Genomic DNA, 24,969 nt, shown 5'->3' on the forward strand with positions numbered 1-24,969 from the left:
TGGTATCCCTTAGTTACTTGTCCTCTTCCAAACATGTCAATAGAGAAAATCCCATGATTACCACAAAAGCCAGCAGGAATAATAATAAGAATAAAAATAATAATGATTAAAAGATGGCCGAAATAACCTTAACATTGGTGTGCACATTTTATGTTTGTTTTCCACTGCCTGGCAAATTTAAACATTGTTTATGTCTGATGCACACCAAATGGCTTGCTTAGGGACACAAAGCTATTCTCTAGGGAGCATCACCTGTCACAGACAACCATTCAGATAATGACCCTTTTATCACCACTCTCCTGCTTCCTGCTTCCCATGCAGTTTCTTATTTATGTTATATGACTATTTCAATTTGATGTACCCCAATTTTAGTTAGCAATCTCTTTTGTAGATATTTTGTTTCCTTTGTAGAAACTTCAATATCCCTCTGAACCAGCAGGTGGAGTTTGATTTTACATTGCACCTGGAGGATGACAGCATTTTCTTTGTACTGCCTTATGAATGGCAGCCTGGACTATGCACTAATGGGTTATAATTCACTCAGGGAGTCTGAGGTGCTGTGACAACATGCATTTTTACATGCATGTTGTGGTCCAGAGCTATGAATAGTGACAATGAAGGTCCCAACCATTTTTTCCAAACACATAGTTGACCATGAATCTCTCCTGCTCTGACTGCCTGCCATTGTTGTGTGTTGGAAGGATTTGCATGTTGACACTCAACCTGCTAGGTCATCTTATGAACGCACCTTCTTTGGTCATCAAGGCCTGGGGTGGAACTGAAACCTGGAGCTTCTGGCTCAGAGGCAGGGGAGGCTATCCACTGTGCCACAAGACCTCCTTCTGGATTATGTAGTGGAGTTTGAATTCACAACCTCTGATGCAGAGCCCAGAGTGCTACCAACTGAGTCAAACTGACAACCAAAGGACTGGTGCAAAGCACCATAAATACTATACAGAAATTACATAGAGGGGATCTCTTTGGTAATGCTTAAATTATGATGGCATTCTGAAATGATTCTTTGAACTCAGTGTCATCAGCATTATAGAATAGCAATTAATTTGAATGTAGTTATGCTTCAAGGCTGGTACATAATTCAGCAGTTCAGAAAACATTTTGTACATTCTGGGCTTGGTTTCAAGGATCAAACTTCATTACGACAGTTTCTAATGACAACACGACGAAGCAACACACCAGTTTCAGATATAAACATAAGACCGCAAGCATATCTCATCACATTACAAGGGTCACAGGAATGTTTCTCTGATATAACCAGAAAACAAAATCCATTATATTTTATATTGTTTCCTTTTATAGGCAAGAACTGCTGGAATAGTAGCATCAAGCACAACCATTTTACATCTCACCCCGTGGATTTATTCATAAGTATACATTACTTTAATTTCATTTTTTTCATTGGCATAAATTACCAGTTCAGTGAACACAGAAAATAAGTACCCAGGAATTCTGAATGGTTGCAAATTTGGGGTGGGACTTCCTCAGTTAGAACCGGAAGACTCAAAACCAAGTGAAATCCGGAAATTGGAGGTGAAATATTAGCGTAGAGTGTGAATTCCAGGAAGGTGCACTGTAAGGCTCGATACAGGTGGAAAGAAAGAGCGTTTGCTCGATATAAGCAACAGCGGGACAGAAAACTCCATTGTAGTGGTTAGCATTTGACCAAGGAAAGGGTGAAAACCTGTTTATATCAATTTCTAATGTTCGCGTGAGGTTTTCACTATGTGGCTAAAGCCTGAAGAAGTGCTGCTGAAAAACGCTCTCAAGCTCTGGGTGACGGAGCAATCCAATTCTTACTTCATTTTACAGCGCAGAAGGAGACAAGGAGACAGCGGTGGGAAACTATCCGGTGAGAGACTGGGGAAGGGGAGGGTAATCTTCTGCTCGGGCGGATTCTGGTATCTCTGCTGAGATGTTTATATCTGGATTAGGAATCTGGGGTAAATGATATCTGACTCGGTTGGCAGTGAGCCCTGTTGTGCTTTGTTTGGTTACCATTACGCGCTTGTTGAACTTTACCGGTGACTTATCTGAGCTAATTGTTACTTTTTTTTTGAAAGCACATGTAGCTTCTGAGCTCATTTGTTTGCCCCTTCTTTAATTGAACCAAATTATCGTGTTTTTTTAAACCATGTTGTCCCCTTGTGTGCTGAGCTGTATTTGCTGTTCGGGCTGGTGTGTGGAGAGAACCGCCTGCTACCGGAACAGTGCTGAGTCTAACCCCTGTCCGCACCTCACCTGGCTGGCCACAGCTCCAGCTTTTTGTCCCGTCTGATGCCGTTTTACATTATACACAGCGAAGAACAGTCAGGGGTTTAAATTTAATCTGTGAAACAAGAAAGTGATTACCCACCCTTTCACAAACATCTCGGATAACTTGCGTTAGGAGCTGGTGATTTTATGCAAACGTACATTATTAGCGTATCACTGTGGACAACCGCCACACTGTTGCCATATATATATAATAGTGCCTGGCGTGGGTTCCCAGAGTATGTTCAATCGTGGAGGGCTGCTATAATTGAATCGTGATTTTTAAGAATGCTGTTGTGATGTGAGCCAAAAACAATGATTGGTTTTATTTTGTTTCATGTTCCATTGTTGGATTACTGTGAAATTCATGCTGCAGTGACAACACGTGCACTGCATGATGAGGAAGTGTAATGGATTTAGAGATACTTCTAGTAAATTGTATAAAGTTTCCTTATTTTGGGAGATAAATGCATTACCGTTCTTAAAGTGTCGGTATGGCTACGTAATGATGGTTTAACGATGCTCTTGGCAGAACGGCTGAGTGGACAAGGATGCATTGACGGAGTTGGCTTTCTGGGTGATATTTAGGTGTCATTTGAGGTTTAATTGATTGCATGTCTGGTTTAGTTGTGAATTGAAGGGGTTGAGTGGAGTATGCCTATAGGGAGGATTCCTGAAACTTTTAGTAACTTCCTATCTCCAGGTGAAGACAAAATGCTTGCATGCTGAGATTGGCATAAATCGCATAATGGCTTGTCTACATTAGGGATGGGAATCATTGACCCTGTCCTTCATTTTTTTTTTCAACAATGTTCTTTAAACATGGTGTCACTTGCCAAACCTCAGTCCACCTTTCTTGTAACTCTAAAACTGATTGGATATCCACCCCACCACAGCAGTGAAATTGCCCTATGTCTCTGTGACTGTAAAGACCATCCCCCCCTCGTCCTTCTCCACTTGTCTGCACTCCTTGACATGACACACTTTCCTGCTCTAATGCTTCTCCTCTTATCATCCAGCTACATGACTGCTTTTATCTAAAGTCACTCTTAACTACTTCATTGAATATCCTATATTAACTTCTGTTCCCACCCTGTTCTATTGGCCCTGGAGTCCACCGAGGATTTATCCTTATTTCTTAACTCTGCTGCAGTTTGGAGACATGATCTGAAAATCCAACATCAGATTCAACAGGGTACGCTGATGGCCCTTACCACACCACCTCCTTTCTTAACTGCTGCATTGCCTGTGTGTAGTCAAACTGTTGGCATTAAGTTCTGGATCAGCTGAAATTTCCTCCAATTAAATATCAGGAAGACCAAAGCCATTGACCTCACCACAAACTTCATGTCCTATCCACGGGTTCCACCCCACCACCCTAGCCATTGTCTCCGGCTGAACCAGACTATTTGCAAACTCGGCATCTTATTTGCCCCTAAGCTGAGGTGCCTAATCAATATCCTCTCCACTGCAAACACCAACTACCATCTCCATATTATTGCTTTGTTCAGCTCTTGCTTTAGCCTATCTGCTGTTGAAAACTTAATTGAGGCTTTTGTTCCCTCCAGATTTGACTGAGTGCTCTCCCCGCCAGCCTCCCAACTTCCACCCTTCATAACATAGAACTCATTTAAAACTTTGCTGTCCTTATGCTAACTTGCGACATGTCCTGTCTATTCATCACCCCTGTGCATGCTGACCTATATTGATTTCTGGTCCAGCAATGCCTCAATTTTAAACATTTCATTCTTGTGTTTAAAGCTCTGATCTCCTCCAGCGATACAACTCTGGTCTCTGTGTTCCTGCAACTCTTGCTTCCTGTACATCCCTCACTTCTTTCACTCCACTATTGGTTGCCGTGACTTCAGTTGCCAACGACCTAACCTCTAGAACTCCCTCTTAAACCTTGTGTGTCCCCCTCTCCCCTCTCCCATTGAAATCCACCTCTATGACAAAGCTTTTGATAATCTATCTTAAAGTCTCGTCCTTGACTCAATGTCCAATTTTGCCTGATTATGCTTCTATGTTGCACCACAGAACATTTCGCAGTGTTAAAGGTGCTATATAAGTGAATGTTGCCATCCTTTTTCTATCACTGGATAGAAATTGGGCATTCCTTGTCTTTTAGCAGCAAGTTTGTGGCTGGATCTCGAGGAAGTTGGGGGGGGGGGGGTGTGTGTGTGTGTGGGTGGGTGGGTGGGTGGGTGGGTGGGTGGAGTGGAGAGAGAGAGAGAGAGAGAGAGAGAGAAAGTAAGGAGGTTTGGCAGTGCTAGCCAGGCTTCTGGCATTGTGAAGGGTCTGTATCCAGAAAAGGAACAGAATGTTCCATTAGCTTCAGTCCCCATCTAACCCCCAAACAGTAATAGGGTGGGAAAAAATATTTTGGAGTTGGAGATTATTAATACCCTTCTCATGTTCATATCCGGACTAGTTTTCTTTATAAGCACATGTTTCTTGTGCACTTGTGGCCCTTCTGTCATGAAGGAGTTGCCATTTCTCAAGGTTGACTGTTAGCCATGACTTGTGATAACTATTCAATTATATCACTGCTTACAGGCTAGGCTTAGTCAAACTTACTTGTATAAATAAAGTAACATAATAGTAAAAAGTCAGAAGTTATCGAATGGCTTAACTTTTAAACAGTAGAACTGGAATCAATCTCCATTTTCAAGAAGGCACTTCTTAATCTCTTAGCAAACCACTGTAAACAGAATCTTATGATTTCTCATGTTACTATTCCCTGCATGTATTGTTAGCAAGGTGACCAGAGATCTGATATGTAAGAATATATTTTTTCTTGAAGCATTGATGTTCATATCTTTGAATTAGCTCAAAAAAAAAGCCTTGTGATGATGACTCTGCAGCTAAGTTACATTTTACAATAGGTTTCTTAACATCTCAGTAGTTATGAAATGTAAAACTATCTATCTAGGAAATGTGTCCCAATTACCCCTATCTGTCCAACTACCTATTTACACAGACAGGTCAATATATTTGCTGTTTTGTAACTAAGTGGAGGAGAGCTGTCTTTACTTTTATGAGGGCCAAAATAGGAAAAAATCCTACTTCTGTTGATTTGCAATAGAATACATTTAACTGCTGGTGTCTCAGGTATGTCCCTGTGTGTACCTGGTGCAAATCTTGCCCTGTTAGTCTGTTAATGTGATTGTTCTGGTAAACTGAGTCACTGAGAGGACTTCCCAAAAGAAAAATCTGTCACTATTCCTGTTCCCATCATTGTATATTAAATGTATTATTGTGAATTGCTCTCTTTGTTTTGCAGGTAGAGGTTGTGTGGGTGAAAGTTACCATTGTTGGGTGTTATGTGAAGGGGGATGAGCGAAAGGAGGGTGCTTAGCATGTAAAGCATTCTTCACCCAATTGAAAACTTAAACCTATTAAAACAGTTGTATTTTTTTCAAGGGTTCAAAGATTCTTGTGGGGTAACTTTCTCACTTATATCTAGTGCCTCCTCCTGAGATTGGGGACTTGTTTTGTTCTATAATTTTAGCATAGTACCATATACTCCACTGTTATATTCCAAGGGAAGTTGAACAAACAAGTTTTAGTATTGCTGGGAAAAGAGACATGTTGTCGAAGCGTTTCATCTTGCACTCATCAGGACAATTCGCCAGAATACCAAATTATAAAGGGAACAACAGTTTATACTGCATGAGAAGAGAGTGCTGATCGGTTGGCAAGTGGACTCTGTTTGTTTGGCAGAGGTGTTGCCATGGAGAATGCACCAGTTAGCTGATAACTGACAGTTAACTGCTAAGCTTTGTTTAAATTCAAACCAGGCAGGTTGACTATGGCCAAGGCATTGCCCTGGGGAATGAACTAGGAAATGGCTGTTGACTATTTTGCTTAGTTGAAAAAGGTGTTACTATCTCTGTGTTTAAGTGACCTTCAAGATCAATTCTGCTCCACGGGATTGAGATTCCCCTGGTTCATTTGAGCCAGGTCATAAGAGATGGAAGGTCAGTATATAACCTTATGTCCCACTGCCGCTCCATAAATGTCAGTAACTGCTGCAAAACAACCTCTTTTTACACAAGAGAGACTGATGATGACCTTTTTTTTGCCATTTACTGTCCTCCTGGGTGAATCTAAACTGCAGATAGCATTTTGCTCTGTTGCTGGTAACAGGTCTGAGTTACAGGTGAGATTTGCTGGAATTGCACAATGAGCCCATCAATGCATGCAGAGAAAAGACAAATTAATGTTTTGGCATAGACCCTATAGAGCCGACTTCAAAAGTGACTTGTTACTTTAACCAGATATCAAAGAAGAGAGAAAATGATGGAAACAAGGTAATCTTTTATTTATATATTTCCCACATATTTCCCTGATTTTGAGAATACCAATTATGGACAACCTTGAGTCCTCTGTAAACCAGGATGAGTTTCCAAAACTAAAAACTGTTAATAGCAGGCATATAGAGACTTTTATCCCATTGGTTCAGATTCAAAGCTAGATGTACCAGTTTTTAAAAGCTCTTTAAATGCCTAACCTGTGTGACTCAGGTTTTTGGTCACACTTTTTTTATACTATCAATACCACATTTTTCTTCAGCCATGGAATGAACCTATTCTGGGATGTAACATTTAATAATGGATTAGGCAAGTGGTTGAAGGGAAAACAGAAAAAGGTGTGTGGAAATCAGGCAGTTACGTGGGATTGAGGCATGTTGTTGGCTGTCTTCCTCCATGAGAACTACATAGCAAAATGGCCTGTTACTAATTTGTAATTTCTATGTAATACTGACTTAAAATGGAAACATTGTTTCTCTAAATATGAGTGATACTGATACCTGCAGTTATTCCCTGCAGCTACCAAGAAAGTGGTGGTGACCTGTTGCCTTCAACCCCTGGTGGTCACACAAGGGTAGAGAGGGAAATTTCCAGGCCTTTGACACGGTGACAGTGAAGCAACTGTGCTAAATATGCAAATTCTTGGAAGTGATAGTGTTCTCGTAATATGGTTGCTGTCATACTTGATGGTAAAAGGTTCAGGCTGGACTTGCCTGTAAGGTGCTACTTTGAGTCGCTTTGTATCATTCTATCTTGTTGGAGCATGGTAACATAGGAACTAGAGGCCCATGAGCCAGCTCCTCCATTCAATTAGGTCATGGCTGATCTGTACCTCAACTTCATTTTCCTGCCTTTGCTCCATGTCCCTTGTTATCCTTACCCTATATAACACAAACTCTATTCATCTTCTTGGTCTTGAACTTCAAGTGGCCCTGTGTTACAGCCTTCTGGAGGAGAGTTCTAGAATTTCACTATCTTTTGGATGGACAAAGTGCTCCCTGATTTCAATCCTCAATGGCCTAGCTGTAATTATACTCCACTGTTCTCTTTCCTCTAGTGAGGCAATCCAGGATAGATAAACTATTAATTCCCATTATCATTTCAAAACACTGAATGTGATCACCTTGAAATCTGAGGAATTTGAGCCAAGTGTGTGCAATCTGCCAGCACTATTTTTAACCCTTTAAGTCCTGGAATTTGCACTGTGCCCCTTTTCAAGGCCAATCCCTCTTCTGAGGTTTGGGCCCAAACTGGATGAAGACCCCATGGATGCATAGGTTCCAACCAAGACTCTGTGCAGCTACAGCATCACTTCCTCGCTTTTTGTATTTCAAAACTATTGGGATAAAGGTCTTGAACTTCAAGTGGCCCTGTGTTACAGCCTTCTGGAGGAGAGTTCTAGAATTTCACTATCTTTTGGATGGACAAAGTGCTCCCTGATTTCAATCCTCAATGGCCTAGCTGTAATTATACTCCACTGTTCCATTCCATTAGTCTTTTTGATTATTTATTGTTCCATGTCACAGGGTTACCTAAAATTCTGTGCCCTTTCCTTTTGCCAATAATCTGCTGTGCAGAACTTTATCAAACACCTTCTGGAAGTCTGAAGAGACAACTGTACAAATTCAACTTGATTAGTTGGACATAATCTGCTGTTTGAAAATTCATCAGATTCTCATCAGTGCTCTATTGTACTGTCTCTAGGAAATCTCTCTAGTACATTGTACAGTCAGGAAGAACTGAAAGTTCAAATTGAGACAATCGGTCATTCAGCTGTTCTGCTCTACTCTCTGGCATTCTCTCCTAAGACTGCTGTCTGCTGCCTATTTCACAGCCTGCAAAAGCCCCCTGAAGACTTCACCCCCATTCCAAATTCCTTTTTTTTTAATTGTGTCCACTCCTTTCCCTCAATTGCTGTTTTTAATTCTCTCTTGAGAGAGAGATCTATATTAATTGAGCTCATGGCATGCAGGCACTGGTACAAATCACGAGTATAAAATCATGGCTGAAGTTTTACTTTTCTATTCCTAATCAAAAACAAGGCGTGTTCATATAGTTTTGACCTTCCAATTCATGTGACTAAGGGCCAGTTTAATCAGTGGCATAGTGCCTATCAGTTTCCTCCTCCAATTCTTCCCCTGTAAGAGTTTTGGCAGAAATTTATGATGGGATAATGTCAGGCAAACTGATTTCCCCCTTGTGCCATCTAAATTGATTTTGGGCAAAACGATATCGACTGCCTGTGGGGACTAATGGAAATTAGGAGCAGTAATCGTAGATAATTTCCCTTTGTGCTCCCCCCCCTCCCAAACCCCACAATCTTCCCTATTCACAGGTGGAAAATGGAAAGGATTTAACCTTTGGAGGGTTATGTTGAACCTTTTCTATCTGACTATGGTAAACACCTGAACCATGTTATGATTTATTTGTAATAATTTGAAATAAAGGATTCAAGGTCTGTGGCAGCCATTTAATGCATAGCAAGCTCCCACAAGCAGCAATGTAACGTCCAGATATCTGTTTTTTTAAGTGACGTTGATTGAGCAATAAATATTGGCCTGGACATCATGGATTACTTCCCAGCACTTTTTGCAGCAGTAGTGCCATGGGATTGTCGTGCCCATTTGAGAGCACAGACAGTACCTTGATTAACATCTTATCCAAAAGACACAACATTCAAAAGTGCACTGCAGGCAATGAAGACTTGAAATATTATTTTGCTTAAAGACTGGTCTGAAAAATGTATTCCAAATCAATTTGAAACATGTCTCGACGTGTTTGTATTATTTCACCGTATTAGATGAAAAAAGAAATCTGATTAAGCAGTGCACCAGTTAAAGCTGGGGTTGAATGATTTGATGTGCAATCTCACAGTGCCCACTTTGTTCTACAGTTTATGCAAATAAGCATGTGAAGTGTTTCCCAAAAATGAAACAAAATATTATATCTACAGTTTCAGCTTCTAGCTTAGGGCATTGCTGTACATACAGGGGAAAAATGATAAAATAGGATCTTTGCAAGAACCTTTCTTAGGAGATGGATATTGTAATAATGCAGCCTTATGATCATTTTACAAAATGAGAAAATGTGGTATTTAGAACGGTCTTCACATTTTCCTTCTGGTTTAACTGTTTGCCATTGGAACATATGAACAGGAATAAGCAAAGCAGCCATTCAAGCCTATTCCACCATTTAGTAACAAGCTCTATTTTCTGGCCTTTAGTTTGTATCTCTTGCTGCCCTTATCTAACAAATTAATTGACCCATGTCTTAAAATTTAATTTTTTTTACAAAGCCTCTTCCTGGTAACGGTGTGAGGCTGAATCGGGCTGTTTGCCACCTTGGTGTCATATTAAATCTGGGAGAAACTTTCGTCCACAGCATCACTAAGACCTCTAACATTAGCTGACTGTCCCTCAGCCTCAGCTCACCTGTTGCTCAGCTCCTCATCCATGTCTTTGTTCTCTCTAGACTTCACTCTTCCAGTGCAGTCTTGGCTGGTCTCCCACGTTCTACCCTCCTTAAACTCAAGGTCATCCAAAGACCTGTTGCCTATATGCTAATGAGAACCAAGTTCTGTTTACCCATAACTCCTGTGCCCACTGACCTACGTTGGTTCCTGGACAAGCAGCGTCTCAATTTTAAAATTCTCATCCTTGTTTTCAAATCCTCCCCCCTCCTTATCTCTGTGATCTGCTCCAGCCCCACAACACTCCCGAGATATATATCTGTGCCTCTCTAATTCTGGCCTCTTGAGCATCCGTGATTATCATTGCTGCACTGTTGGTGTTTGTGCCTTCAGATGCCAAGGCCCTAAGCTCTGGAATTTCCTTACACCCCTTTCCTCCTTTTAAGTTGCTCCTTAAAACCTACCTCTTTGACCAAGCTTTTGTTCATCTAGTCTAATATCTCTTTGTGTAACTTGATGCCAAATTTTGTTCTAATGCCTCATGAAGCACACTAGGAAGTTGTATTATGTTAATGAAGCTGTATAAATACAAGTCGTTAATGAATACACTTTTTTAACCATGGTATCCTTATGGTAATTCTGCACAGTATCTCTTCCAAGGCCAAATATATAGGATTTTCTGATGGCAACAGGGACAAATGTGCAGACATGCACAATAATTGCCCAGGAATTTCAAACATCTGATGGGCAGAACTGCGCTGCCTGGACCACTTCGTGGATGCTTCGGATACCGGCTCTGCTGCTGAAGACTGGGTCTAGAGGTTTGGTACTTAGAAATTTACCCCAGGATGCTCACACAGTAACAGGCATAAGAGCCTGGGTTGAAAGTTAAGTATTGGGAAGGCCTCAAAATGTATTTAAAAGTAAAGCTGTTAAACAATTAACATCCACATTTCTTCCCCTCGTCTTTATTGCTGACTGGAAGATCTGGGCCATATCTTCAAAGTTTGTGTCAAAAACTGAATGCAGTACTGCAGAGGGGGCTGACCAAAGCTTGTACAACTGTGATGCTTGTTTCCTCAGTTATGAATTCTAAATCCCCTGAGATGAAGGCCAACAATCCATTAACATTTTTGAATGTTTACTGTACCTGTGCACCAGCTTTTAGTCATTTGTACACATCAACACCTAAATCCCCATGGTTCTCCACAGCTTCTAGTTTCTCGCCATTCAAAGCGGATAATCTTTCACTTGCTTGCACTATAAACTCATCTGCCATAGATTTGACCACACTCTTAGTTTATCTGTAAGTCTTTGTAATTTCCTGCTAGTTTACCATGTTTTCTAACTTTGTATCATCTGCAAATTTGGATGTACAGCTTTCATTCAAGTTTTTGATTAATAAATTTATCTGTACTTTGTCTGGCACCTCCCCGCCCATGTCATAGGATTACTTTTCGTTCTGTATACACTTTGCTCTGCTAATAGCACCCACTCTAGGCTAATGCTTTGTTCCTTTACTACTACAATTCCCACTCTTCGCCTTTTTGTTCCATTATATCTTTGTAATTTAATATGCCCTGACCTTCCCTTTTGCTCCACCTGATCCTTTATTTTTCCCACCACCCTCCTTCACTTTTTCAACAACATAAAACCCATCACATTTCTGCCTCTTTTCACTCCTGAAGAATAGTCATGTTGGACTCAACGTTAGCTCAGTTTCTCTGCACAGATGCTGCCAGCTGTGCTGAGTTTTTCCAGCATGTTCTGTTTTTATTCCATGTACTTTCACTTTGATCAATAATCCTTTGTATTGGACGCCTTCTGGAAGTCCACATAAATGAGCTATAATTATGATAAACTTGATATCTTTGCTTTCATTACATTTTGAGTATGTGATAAGTGCTGTAGTGCACTATATTTGATCTCTGGGAGTGGTGGTGTAGTGGTATTGTCACTGGACTAGTAATCCAGAGACCTAGTGTAATCTGGGGATATGGGTTCAAATCCCACCATGGCAGATGGTGAAATTTGAATTCAATATTTAAAAAAAATCTGGAATTAGAAGTCTAATGATGACCATTGTTGTAAAAACCCATCTGGTTCACTAATGTCATTTGGGGAAGGAAATCTGCCATCCTTACCTGGTCTGGCACAACAATGTGGTTGACTCTTAAATGCCTTCTGAAATGACCACTCAGTTCTCAAGGACAATTAGGGATGGGCAATACATGCTAGCCTAGACAATGATGACCCCAAACCATGAACGAATATAAAAGAAAGAGATTTTACATGTTACTACTTTTTTTCAGGGTAACATTCGGATAGTGCAAGCTGGAATCACAATGTGGGAAGCTAGATTTAATTTGTATGTCAGGTTGTATGAACCAGGCTTATTGCACTTGGGTGCCATCAGGATAGGTCATGGTTCTAGCAGCAGATTGAGATCTATGATAAAATGAGCCAAGGAGACTTCTAAGTGTCCATTCAGTGGTGTAGTGTTCTGTTCAAAGCTTGTGTACCCCAAGGTGAAAATACCCAAGTGATATTTATTCATAAAGCAGTGTGTTACATCAATTTTTAACCTGGGCCAAATGTTATTTGAACAGTGTTATCATATCTTGAGCTACGAGACTCGATTTCTTTCATAACTTACAGCCTTATTTTGGGGCATCATGCCAAATCTCTGTTTATAAAGAACTGTTAAAATTCTCCTTCAAACTCTGGCAGCACCTGTGGAAAATACTATTGACTGCATGTAAATCATTTATAAAATGTTTCTTGATGTTCCCCAATGAATTTCACTTCTGAAACACCATTTAACAAGCCTTTAGGGCAACTGCTAACTGTTAGAAATGGATTTACAAGCCACTTTCTAAAGATACTGTATCAACTTCTACAATTGTTTTCTGGTTTTTCCAGCTGGACTTTAGAGTGGCATTGCCTCTTGTGCTGTAGTGCTCCAAACTGATCTCATCTTTAGGCCCAGGACAAAAATATTTCCTTTTGAAAAGGAAGATCACCAGAATGTACAAAGATCTACACAGGGTGGCTCACCAGGCACTATAGGAGGTCAGCTGGCATCTGTCCAAAAGAACACTCTTCTCCATTTACAGACAGCAGCCGTGTCTCAACAACACTAATCATTAATGCTCACAAAGTGAGCCAATAGCATGTACCGCCTACTTGTTCAGACCTAAGACCTACTTCTAACAGAGGCACTGACTGGCTAATACTGGCAATACAAAGTTGCAATGGTCCTCAACTTCTCTGCCACTGGCTAGTTTCAGATTGCATCAGGGGCATGTATAACAGCTGTCTACCATTGAGCAAGTAACCAGTGTGTTGTTTACATAAGTTGCCCAGTTTGTAATTTTCCTGTGAACTCTACAATTTTTACATGCTGATAGGAATTCTGCCAAGTACAATTGACTGCACACACATTGGCATAGAGACCCAGCTGAGAACACTATCAACATTTTCAATAGAGTTCATTCCTGTTCAGTCCTCCAGGACCTCTGCTGGCTCTCAGTAGAATAAAGCTGATGGTGTCACCAGGATGTCAAATTGAGTAGTGTGTTAGTATTGTAGAGTAGCTTTGGGGGACCTCTCTGATTATGTTAAGGCAGGGTATTTTTGCTGCATGTTAAATAATTTTGAACCTAATTCCAGGACAATCCATGAATGTTCCAAATGCAGTAAGTGAACTTCTCTAACTGAACCACCAGCTGCATTATATTCTTGGGTGCCATTCACAGCACCTGAACATCAGTTTAATGGTTTCAGCTTCTTTTTGTTCAGAAACTGGGCCCTGAAATCTAGGTCACAAGGCTCCTTGGCCAAGATTTGAAGTATCCTGATCCCCCCCACCCCACCCCCTACGAGCCTTAATTAATGCCCCATCTTCTGTTTTTGGCTTATCCTGGCTAGTTGTGCATAGTGAGCAGGCTTTGTATGTTTCTCAGGCTCATTGAGTACTCTTTGTCCCTCTCCCTTCACGCGTTCCCCACAGCGGGTGTCACTGGGCTTGTGAAGGAAAGTTCATGACAGCGCAAGCAAAGAGGTGTTGGCAGAGTCAGCAGAGGGCCCAGTTTTCTTTTGGGTGCTCTTCCTTTGCTGCAGCAGCCATGGGCAGTTGTAAGCAGGCGAGTAAGAGTAATTGTGCTGCACAGGAAATGAGCTGAAGCACTGTGATGTACGGTGATAGGGGATTTCAGTTGTGCTGCAGGCACTGAAGAGATATGAAAAAATCAATTTCATGACTGGAAACAGCATACTTGGCTGAGTAATCTTTCTCCTTTCTCCCTGCCGCCCTTCACTTTGTTCAGTCCTACAAAAAGGTTTGTTTATAATATAGTTTTCAAAGGATGACCAAAACCATTGATCTACATTCTCTTCAAATGTTTAAAACAGGAAAAATTGTCAGTGATGTGTAGAACACGTTATTTTATGTAATGAGGTTTCTCTAACCTGTCTTGCTTAGTCGCCTGAACAGGCAGATGAAGCAATGAGAATACAAGAGAACTACAGGGATGTGAAAAAGACACTCGGCCCATACTTCTAAAGCCCAAAACAGCATGATACTTTGAACAAACCCTGTGTCTATTTTTATCTTCACAACTCTTCCTGACTTTATTTTAAGCAAATAAATTCTTGATCTGTTTTAATTTTACTTTTTTCAAATTCTGTTTATGTCACCTTGTTCTACTATCCTGATCTTGACCTATATGATTTAATATGTGATGAGTGAATTTCGTGTGGTGATGCACAGGGGGGAGTTAAGATTAAGTCTTAAGGTTGCCTTGTAGGGAGGGGCACAAGAGAGTGTGATAAGTATGAAAGCATATTTCATATCCTAACCTACTTGATTCACAAGTTCAGCCTCCTGGTAACATGATAGAAGAAGCTGGTCTGTTTAAACACCCCCAGGACTCTTAGGAGTTCACATCTGCAAAACAGAAGTTGATATGAGTTGAAATTTAAACTGGTGTGCAAGTGTTTGGAGTAACATACATTAGCTAATTTTTCTCCAGTGGTTGTTCCTGCTGATAGGTTTTTTTTCACGGAGTTGCTGCTTCTCAGCTCTGAGTGTAGAGCCTTGCTTATGAAATTCCAGTGTCCATGGAGGCACTTCAGGTGTTCCAGCTTTTAGGAAATCAGTTGAGAATTCTGCCAGGAGCAGCAGCCTGCAGTCTCCAGTTGAGAGGAGTGAAGATGTGGAAGTGTGATTTCTTCTACCTCTAACTGTTCTGTGACTTTCTCAGCAAAATTTCTCCTGACTAATTGCTTGTGACCCAATTTTGGAATTTATCCTTTTAAATCTGTGGAATAATATTAAGTTTTAAGTGCTAAATCTAATTTGCCACTTATCTGGTCATTCTAAATTTTCAGCTACATCCTCTGTCTCTGTGGCTCTCCTTGTTTTTAGTGTTGTCAGGAAATTGGTAGCTCATTTCAACATCCAGTTCAGGAATGCAGGTCCAGACACAGTCCCCTTAGCATCTTACCCCTCTGCCCCTTACCCTGGTCTGACATTACATTTCTCCAGTACCGTTGTTTCTTTTTTTTTTCAGGTAAGCAATTTAAATTAGTCACCTATAAAGCCAGCTAGATCAATTCCTTAGTAGAAAAACCAAAAATAGGCCTCTGTCTCATGGAGTGGACATCCTGCTCCATGTGGGGGTTTCAGGATGCTTCTCATGTCCTAGATGGTCATGAGCAGCAAGTGACGTCAACCGGAGATCAAGCTCCAGGCTTTGGACCTGGAGCAACAGCTGGTGTTAGTGTGGTGCATCCACAAGGCTGGGAGCTACATGGATAACTCTTTTCTAGAGATGTCACCCCACAACTCAAGGGTATGCAGGCTGAGAGGGAATGGGTGACTGCCAAACCGTCATGGAGGACTAGGCGATGGTGCAGTAGTCCCCTGAATACATCTAACTCTCCAACCAGTATTCGATTCAGTTCTAGCTGCGCTCTACAGGGGGACAAGAGGAAGATTGGAAAAGCAAAAGTAATAGGGGATTTTATAATTAGGGCAACAGACAGGTGGTTTCTGTAGCTACAGATGTGATTCCAAGATGATGCATTGCTTCCCAGGTGCCAGGGCGAAGGATGTCACTGAGCAACAGCAAAGCACTGAGGGATGGTTGGGGGGCAGGGAGGGGAAGGTGAACAGCCAGAGGTAGAGGCCCATACAACAACATAGGTAGAAAGAAAGATGAGGTCCTGCAGGCAGATTTTAGGGAGCTAGGAAGGCAAATAACAAGCAGAAATTTTAGGATTACTGCTGGTGCCATGAGCTGGTGAATATAGAAATATGAGAATAGAGCAGATGAATGTGTACCTGGAGAGATGGTGCAGGAAGAAGGTTTTGGATTCCTGGGACTGGTTCTGGGGGAGATGGGACCTAAGCAGTCTGGGCAAGTTGCACCTCAATGGAGCTGGGAGCAATGATCTTGTGGGTGGTTTGCTAGTGCTTTTGGGCAGGGTTTAAGCTAAAACAAAAACAAAAATACGTGGAAAAACTCAGCAGGTCTGGCAGCATCTGCGGAGAGGAGCACAGTTAACGTTTCGAGTCCGTATGACTCTTCAACAGAACTAAGGAAAAATAGAAAAGAGGTGAAATATAAGCTGGTTTAAGTATGGGGGGTGGGGGGGGGGGGTTGGGGAGAGACAATAAGAGCTGGAAAAAGGGCCTCTACCCAGCTCTTCTTGTCCCAACCCCCCTAAACCAGCTTATATTTCACCTCTTTTCTATTTTTCCTTAGTTCTGTTGAAGAGTCATACGGACTGGAAACGTTAACTGTGCTTCTCTCCACTGATGCTGCCAGACCTGCTGAGTTTTTCCAGGTATCTTTGTTTTTGTTTTGGATTTCCAGCATCTGCAGTTTTTTGCTTCTATCTTAGGTTTTAAGCTAATTTGGCAGGGGGATAGGAATCAAAATGTAGCATTAGAAAGGAGAAACAAGGTATACAAAGGATTGGGAGAGACTGAAAGCATTAGAGTAAGAAATAATAAGGTATTAGTTGAGATCATATGATTAGATAATACAATAAGGTCTAAATAGTTTACTGTGCATTTGTGAATGTGTGGGTTGTGGTAAATAAGATTTCTGAGCTGCAGGCACAAATAGCTACATGTGAATTTGATGTTGTGGTGAGAATGGAGACATAGCTCAAAAAACCAGAACTGGGTACGACTGATTTCTGGATACAAGTTGTTCAGGAAAGCTAGCGGCAAAGGCCAGAATGGAGGAGGGATGGCAGTATTGATTTAAGAAGAATGTTACAGTGTGGAAATAGAAAATGTCCTGAAGGAGGCAAAGAATCTATTGCTTAGAGTTAAACCATAGAGGTACCAACACACTACTGGGTGTATTCAATCGGCCACTAATGAGTGGGAAAGATATAGAGCAACAAATTTGCAGGGAAATTGCAGTGCAAAACTATAATGATGATGGGGAACTTTACACTATTACTATTCCAGCCTATATTAAGATAATTAAAGAGCAGTTTCTCAAGTGTGTTCAGAGAATTTTCTAGATCTATATGCTTCCAGCTCAATGAGGAAATTGGTATTGGTGGATGTGTTCTGGGGAATGAGTGAGACTAGTGGAGCAGGCATCAATCAGGGAACATTTTTGGTAACAGTGATTGAAGTATCATTAGATTTAGGTTGGCTATGGAAAAGGACAAAGAGCAATCCAGAGTAAAAATAGTTAATTGGAGGAGGGCAAATATCTGTGGGGTGAGAACAGATCTGGTCCACGTAAATTAAAATCAAAGATTGGCAGGCAAAACTGTAATAGTACAATGGGCTGTCATTAAAAAGGAGATGGTTTGAGGTATAGTCGAGGTACATTTCCACAAGGGGGAAAGGTAGAGCTTCCTGGATGACAAAAGAGGGTGAGATGAAGTTTAAAAAAAAAAGATGCATATGATTGATATCAGGTTGATAATACAAGTGAGAATCGGGTGGAATGTGGAAAATTTAGAGGGGAAGTTGGAAACGTAAATGAGAGCTTATGAGACGAGACTGGCATCTGCTGTAGCAAAGGGGAGTCAAAAGTTTTCTATCGGTATATGAATAGTAAAAGATTAGTAAGTAGAGTGGTGGGGCTGATTGGGAAACAAAAAAAGTTCCTAATGGGTTGACTTATCAAGAACAGCTAAACAGGTTAGGCCTTTATTCATTAGAGTTTAGAAGAAAGAGGGGTGATCTTATTGAAACATACAAGATTCTAAGGAGGCTTGACAGGGTAGATGTTGAGATGATGTTCCCAGTAGTGGGGGAATCGTGAACTAGGGGACATAGTTACAGAATAAGGGGAAACTCATTTAAAATTGCGATGCAAAGGAATCGCTTTGAGGGTAGTGAATGTCTGGAATTCTCTGCCCCAGAGAGTTGTGGAGGCTGGATCACTAAAAGTATTTAAAGAGGAGGTAGATAGATTTTTGAAATGTTGGGGACTTGAGCGCTGTGAGGAGCTGGCACGAAAGAGGAGTTGAGGTCAGGGGCAGATCAGCCGTGATCTTATTGAATGGTGGGGCAGGCTTGAGGGGCTGAATGGGCTACTCCTCCTATTTCTTATGTTCTAAAAAAGAGATCTATGCTTGGAGGTAGAGGGCATGGCTAAGGCACTAACTTTGCATCAGGACTACCTGAAGAGAGAGGAGCAGAGGCAGGAGCCGACCTGGACTGCAGCTACAGGAGAACGTTGGATTTGGGGGAAAAAAAAGCAAACAGTGATGTGGGAAAGCCAGAAGGTGATTGGTTACATTGCTGTTTAGGGATTGAGTCTAAACAACTGGGAGTTCATTTTCATTTCACACGTCTACATTTTGTCTTTCCAAACTTAAGAAGGGAAGATGGCACACAACCAGAGTAATCAGAAGTTTAACCATGAATACATTATAAAGCTCACGCTTTCAGCTTAGGTGACAGGGTATATGTATGGAATTTTGGCAGTGGACCTTGTTGGGCTCTTGGAGTCATTGTCTCAGACATTGGTCCACTATCTTACCAAGTACAAGTGGGAGATAGAATACTCCAAAAGCACATGGATCATATTTGTGCCAGAGAGACATTCCAACAATCAGCTGATCTGCCTGTGATTAATGTTGAACTGTCAATTCATGAGGTGTCTGATAGACCTAGAATAGACATGCCAAATGTCTCTCTAGAGTTGTCAAATCCTGAACTGCCACATTCCGATGTCTCATATTGCAGTTCCAGACCTTGTTGATCCCGTTCAGGAGCCTCCTTTGTTAGAGCTATGCCGCTCTAGCCGTATAAGAAGAGCACCTCAGAGACTTGATTTATAATCACATGAAATTGCATATGTGCTTGTTGGATTGTTTAAATGTTTTCCTGTAAATAGAAATTGTTTAAAAAAAAAACTAAAGGGGGAGGAAATGTGGTAACTGGGGTTATAGTTCCTCCCTTCTGTTAATCGGGGGTCATGTGATGTACTGCGGGGGCTCTGAATAGTAAGCTTTTAGAGCGGCAATCTGGGCGCGCGTATCTTCCCAACGCGAGTCCTGATTGAGTGTGAAAGCACCTGTAAATCTCTCTGTAATAAAATTTAACTGTTTCTTGATGAAACCTGTCTGCTCCGTCAGTCATCACAATTGGCATAGCTAGAAATTTGGTAAATATTTTCTGGTACCTCATGATGGAGTTTATAAAATGCACTGTAATAAGCATTTGAATGGAGCTACAATTTTATGAAGAACACAGAATCAAATGAGTCTGAGCTTTTTCAGAATAGGGTAGACATTAAAATTTGGTCAAAGGTCATAATTCAAAGCTTGAGTCACTATCACAAACCTGCATCGCCAGGTTCTGCAGTCGCCAACCACCACACATTCCCCTGCTCCTTATCTTAAGTTATATTGGTATTTGTGGGTGCTAGGAATGAGTTTTAGCTGTATTGTTAAAGTTTGATTTGTATTTCTGTATCTGCATGTTAATAAAAGGTCAAGTTGAGTTTTAGTTTCACTTTAAAAGGTGCTTGAGTTTCTAATGAGAGTTTATGACTGTAAGAGAAATTAAGCGCAAACGAGTAGAAAAACCGGGCTGTTGCCTAGCAACAGATGTCAAGAGAGGCAGGTCCCTCCTACAGACAGACACACAAGAAACTAGAAACAGCAGGTTTTGAGTTCAGTTTTGAAAAGAGCTGCCAGGTAGAAGCAGCCTAGAAAGGGCAGATAGCCAGTCCCAAGCTAAAGAAGAAAATCCCCAAATACAGGGAAGTGGAACAGGAGAAAGTCCTAAGCAGATCTTCTAGTCAAATGAAGAACAGGAACCTGGAAAAGGTCCTGTTAATGAAGTTAAGAGTGAGGGTCAGAGAAAGGCTTCAAGTTTAAAGCTCCAAGCTGCAGGAAGCCGAGTCAAAGCAATATAAAGGCTTGTGATAAGTCAGAAGGTCCAAAGAGGCAAGTGAAGGTCTGTAATTCTGTTATGGGCATGTGAAGCAGTAGAGTACTGCTGTCAGCTGAGTTAGTGAGAGAGAGTGCATGGAAGAAAGCTTGAATGCATGCGGTGACCCAGGGGAGAGAAACATTGGAAGGAGAGTTCGAAACCCTGGAGGTGAACCCTTGTGGAAGGCGTCTGAAAGAAAGCACCGGTTTGGGAGAAGATTCCAAAGCAAGCTCTTAAAGTGGAGATCCTTGTGTGAGAGATGGAGTTCAGTAAGACTGATTAGCTCACAGTGTGACAAATGCCTGGGGAAGAGTTGAGGAGAGATCCATAGCATCTGGTTGAGGTGGCATCTGTCACTTGGATTCAGAGCGTGGTGTGTCTGGCCACAGGTTGCCAAGTGGTTTACGTGGACTGTGTACTTACTGTGGACATTAGAGTATAAAATAGCTTTTGTAACTTGTGTTATCCTTACAAATCTGTGAAGGTATAATTGTGGGTGAAGGAATATAGTAATATAGTTCATCTTGTTTAATAAATGTTTTATGCTTTTGTTGAAAGTTCATTAGCTGACTCTGGTCACTCCGTTCGGTAGCCCCTCTCCATGTATCTAAACAAATAAATAAAAGTTAGGATCTATCAAGCTGGGTTCCAGCCTGGGATTAGGCTTGTCTAGTGGTAACCTCAGCTGGGGATCATAACAGGTGTCACACTGGAATTTTTGCAAAACACCAATCCAATTTTTTCCTAAATTAGTAGAGGTTATTTAATTTAGGTTTTAATTAAGTAATCAATCATTCAATCTCCTGCAAGAGATGTATTCAGGTTATTTACATTTCATCCACAAGATGATTCTCAGGAAAGTAATCAGTGCCTGAATGCTCTTTTTGAAGAAAGATTGAGTGATTTACTGGGCTAAGACCATTTCAGGTTCAGGGTTTAATTTGGTTCATCTCCATACAGAAAGAAGAATGTAACAGAGTTCCATATAGTGATTGATCTTATTATAATAATTCTGTGCACAGCAGTAATGCAAGGAGTGTCTTATTTCTTCTAGTCCACCAGGCTAGGAATTAAATCTTTCAGTACAGCATAGGAATGCATAGAATTTCACATCTGGCTGTTTCAGCATAAAATTAGAGAGGAGAGCTGAAGTTTGAACAGGCATCATTCAGTTGTGTCAATTAGCTGTTGTTGTTTTCTATTGTCCACAAATACAAGTTTTCTTCAAAAGTTTCACCAAAACTGCATGTCTTAGCAAAAGCAGAGATAACAGTGGAAATGCAGTGAGAAAAATTTGGATCTTGTGCATGGGTAGGGTCATAGTGGCTATACAAGAGAGTGCCTTGTCATAAGAAAAAAGAATAGACTTGCATTTATGTAGCACCTTTCATTGGCTATAAAGTGCTTCGAGTTGCGAAGTACTTTTGAAGTGTAGTCATTGTAACATAGGAAATGCAGCAGCTCACTTGTGCACAGACAGGTCATTTAAACAGTAATGTGATAATGGCCAGATCATCTGTCTTAATGATCTGCATGGAGGGTTAAATATTGCCAGGACAGTAGGAGAGCCCCTCTGCTCTTCCCCCAAATAGTTCCAGAAGGTGCCATGGGACCTATTATGTCCACCTGAGTGAGCAGAAAGGTCTTCGGTTTAACAGCTCATTTGAAAACCAGCACCCCTTTAGTAGTGCGTTGGAGTATCAGCCGAGGTTTTGTGCTTAAACCTCTGAAGTGGTACTTAAACCAACGACCTTTTGATTCAGAAGTGAGTCTTTTGTATGTGTCAGGCATGCCTCAAATGATATCATTTGAGGCATGCCTGACACATACAAAAGCAAACTGTGTGTTTTCCTATCTAAGTTTTTTAGTTTTGAATCAATCTGCCCTGAGTCACTGAGCTGGCTCTCTGACTCCAAGCTCTAAATATAGCATTTTACATGAGAGGCCTTTCAAGCCTATCAGACCTGCACTGACTCTCTAAGGGAATTAACCACTTAGTCCCCATTCTCCTGTCCTTTCCCCATTTAACAAATATATTTTAAAAATGCCAGAAGGTAGGAATTTGCAGTGGAACAAAAATGTGCATATTTATATGGGAATCTGCTTACAAATACTTGCTGTAATCACATCCACTGAAGATGCATGAATGGTTTAGAATGTGTAAATAAAGAGAGACTTTTTCCAATGGCTAAGCAGTCGATAACTAGAGGGAAAAAATTAAAAAGATGATTTGGCAAAAGAAACAGATGACATGAGAAAAAAATGTATGTAATTAGTGATTAGGATTTGGAATGAACTGCCAGATTGGAAGTCAAATATAGATTCAACAGTATCCTTCAAAAGAAATTTGGATAAATACTAGAAGAAAAAATTTGGAGAAAGAGTGGAAAGCAGCACTAATTAGCTTGCTCTTCAAAAAAGCTTGATTGGCTGAATGACTTCCTCCTGTGCTGTACTATTCTTTGATTCTATGATCATTATTAGCAGGTGGGTATTTTTCTTGCGTGACAAGCTTACAAGAGCAGTTTCCGTTATAAACGCAGATTTAAGGATTCATAGTGAAAAATATAACAAGAATAGGGACAGAATAGATTACTTTATGTCAGAACTGATAACTTGAACCAATATGTAAATGTAATGCCTGGCCCTCTGATTCTCCTCAGGAATACACTTAGCCATCACTGCTCCTACGTTATGCCGGAAGAGATCAATTAGTTGCTTATCTTTTATACAAAAAAAAACAAAAGTACTGAAGACCACAAAGCACTAAGCAACAAATCCAATACTATTCAGGTGTTTGGTGTCTTTAAGGATAAATGAGTACTATTTTAAACAACTGGAGATATTTGCAGATGACTTGTACTGCCACTACTAGGAGATGCCTTTATAGTTCCCAGGTTTGCCATGGAAAGAGGGGAGAAGAAAAAAAGTTCCATTCCATATGACTTCGCTTCCTACTTCCTCCATCATGCTACAATATTCATAGAATGGAACAACACAGGAGACAGCTATTTGGCCCATTGTGTTCATGCCAGCTCTCTGCGAGAGCAACTCAGCTACTCTTCCACTGTCTTACCATTTCCACATAGCCCTGCAAATTTTTTCTTCAGATGCTTATCCAATTCCCTTTTGAAAGGCACAATTGAATCTGCATCCACCACACTCTCGGGCAGTGCATTCCAGATGCCCTATTTAGACGACACCTGGAGCACCACATCTTGGGAAGGGTCTACTGTCATTGGTGGGAGTGCAAGGTAGATATACCTGGACTCCAAAGATTAAATTGAGGAAAGATTACACAAATTAGTAGCATTAAAGCAAAAAACTGCGGATGCTGGAAATCCAAAACAAAAACAATAATACCTGGAAAAACTTAGCAGGTCTGGCAGCATCTGCAGAGAGGAACACAGAACTAAGTAAAAGTTGAAGGGTCATTTGGACTTGAAACGTTAACTGTGTTCCTCTCCACAGATGCTGCCAGACCTGCTGAGTTTTTCCAGGTATTTTTGTTTTTGTTTTACACAAGTTAATGTTGTGTTCTCTTGGCATTTAGAAGTTGAGGGGTGATTTGATTGAAATTTGGCTTGGGAGTCTCAGACTAGTGGACATGGTCTAAAGATTAAAGAGAGATCTATCTTCAACAGCAACACCCATTTATATAATGTCTTTAACACAGTAAAATGTGCCAACGCACTTGACAAGAATGCTGTCAAACAAAATTTGACACTGAGCCACTCGAGCTATTGGGGCAATAACACAAAAGCTTGATCCCATGAAGCAGATTTTAAGGAAGTTATTAAAGGAAGCAAGAGTGGCGGTGAGGTGGGGAGCTTTATGGAGGGAATTCCAGATCTTAGGGCTTTGGCAGCTGATGGCAGCTCAATGGTGGAGCAATTAAAATTGGAGGAGTGCAGGTTTCTGAGGGTGTGGGGCTGGAGGAGATTACAGAGATGGGGAGAGATGAAGTCATAGAGCAATTTTAAACCAAGGATGAAAATTGTAATATTGGGGTGAAGTTGGGAAGCTCCTCACATGCAGGTGTTAAAAGTTTGGAACTGTCTTCTGCAGACAGCATTTTATGTTTAACAAAAACAAAAATACCTGGAAAAACTCAGCAGGTCTGACAGCATCTGCAGAGAGAGAGAGATACAGTTGACCTTTCAAGTCCGTATGACCCTTCATCAGCAGAACTGTTCTGATGAATGGTCATATGGACTTGAAAAGTCAACTGTATCCCTCTCCGCAGATGCTGTCAGACCTGCTGAGTTTTTCCAGGTATTTTTGTTCTTGTTCCAGATTTCCAGCATCTGCAGTATTTTGCTTTTATCTTAGCATTTTATGTTTGGTCAGTTGTAAATTTTAAATCTGTTAAATCTATTAACCAAAGATCTTAAGGGATATGGGACAAAGATAAGTATATGAAGTTGGGTCACAGATCAGCAATTATCTCATCTCATTGAGTGGTAGAACAGGCTAAATGGCCTATTCCTGTTCCCACGTTCCTGATAGGAATTTAGATAATTGGGAATACAGTAAGTTGTAATCATTATTTG

General features: G+C 40.9%; 1 protein-coding gene across 1 annotated transcript in view; it reads left to right on the plus strand.

Moving 5' to 3' along the window:
* Positions 1 to 1,514: 1,514 nt before the first annotated feature.
* The window catches only part of LOC121284356 (TBC1 domain family member 8), a 99,166-nt gene continuing 75,711 nt past the window's right edge, over positions 1,515 to 24,969 (plus strand). Inside the window, exon 1 of the mRNA XM_041199773.1 lies at positions 1,515 to 1,867. Within this exon, the coding sequence (XP_041055707.1) occupies positions 1,741 to 1,867 (127 nt within the window). The 5' untranslated portion in view covers positions 1,515 to 1,740. The remainder of the gene's footprint in view (positions 1,868 to 24,969) is intronic.

This window comes from Carcharodon carcharias, chromosome 11 (genome assembly GCF_017639515.1).
Source record: "Carcharodon carcharias isolate sCarCar2 chromosome 11, sCarCar2.pri, whole genome shotgun sequence".
In the NCBI taxonomy this organism is placed as follows: domain Eukaryota; kingdom Metazoa; phylum Chordata; class Chondrichthyes; order Lamniformes; family Lamnidae; genus Carcharodon; species Carcharodon carcharias.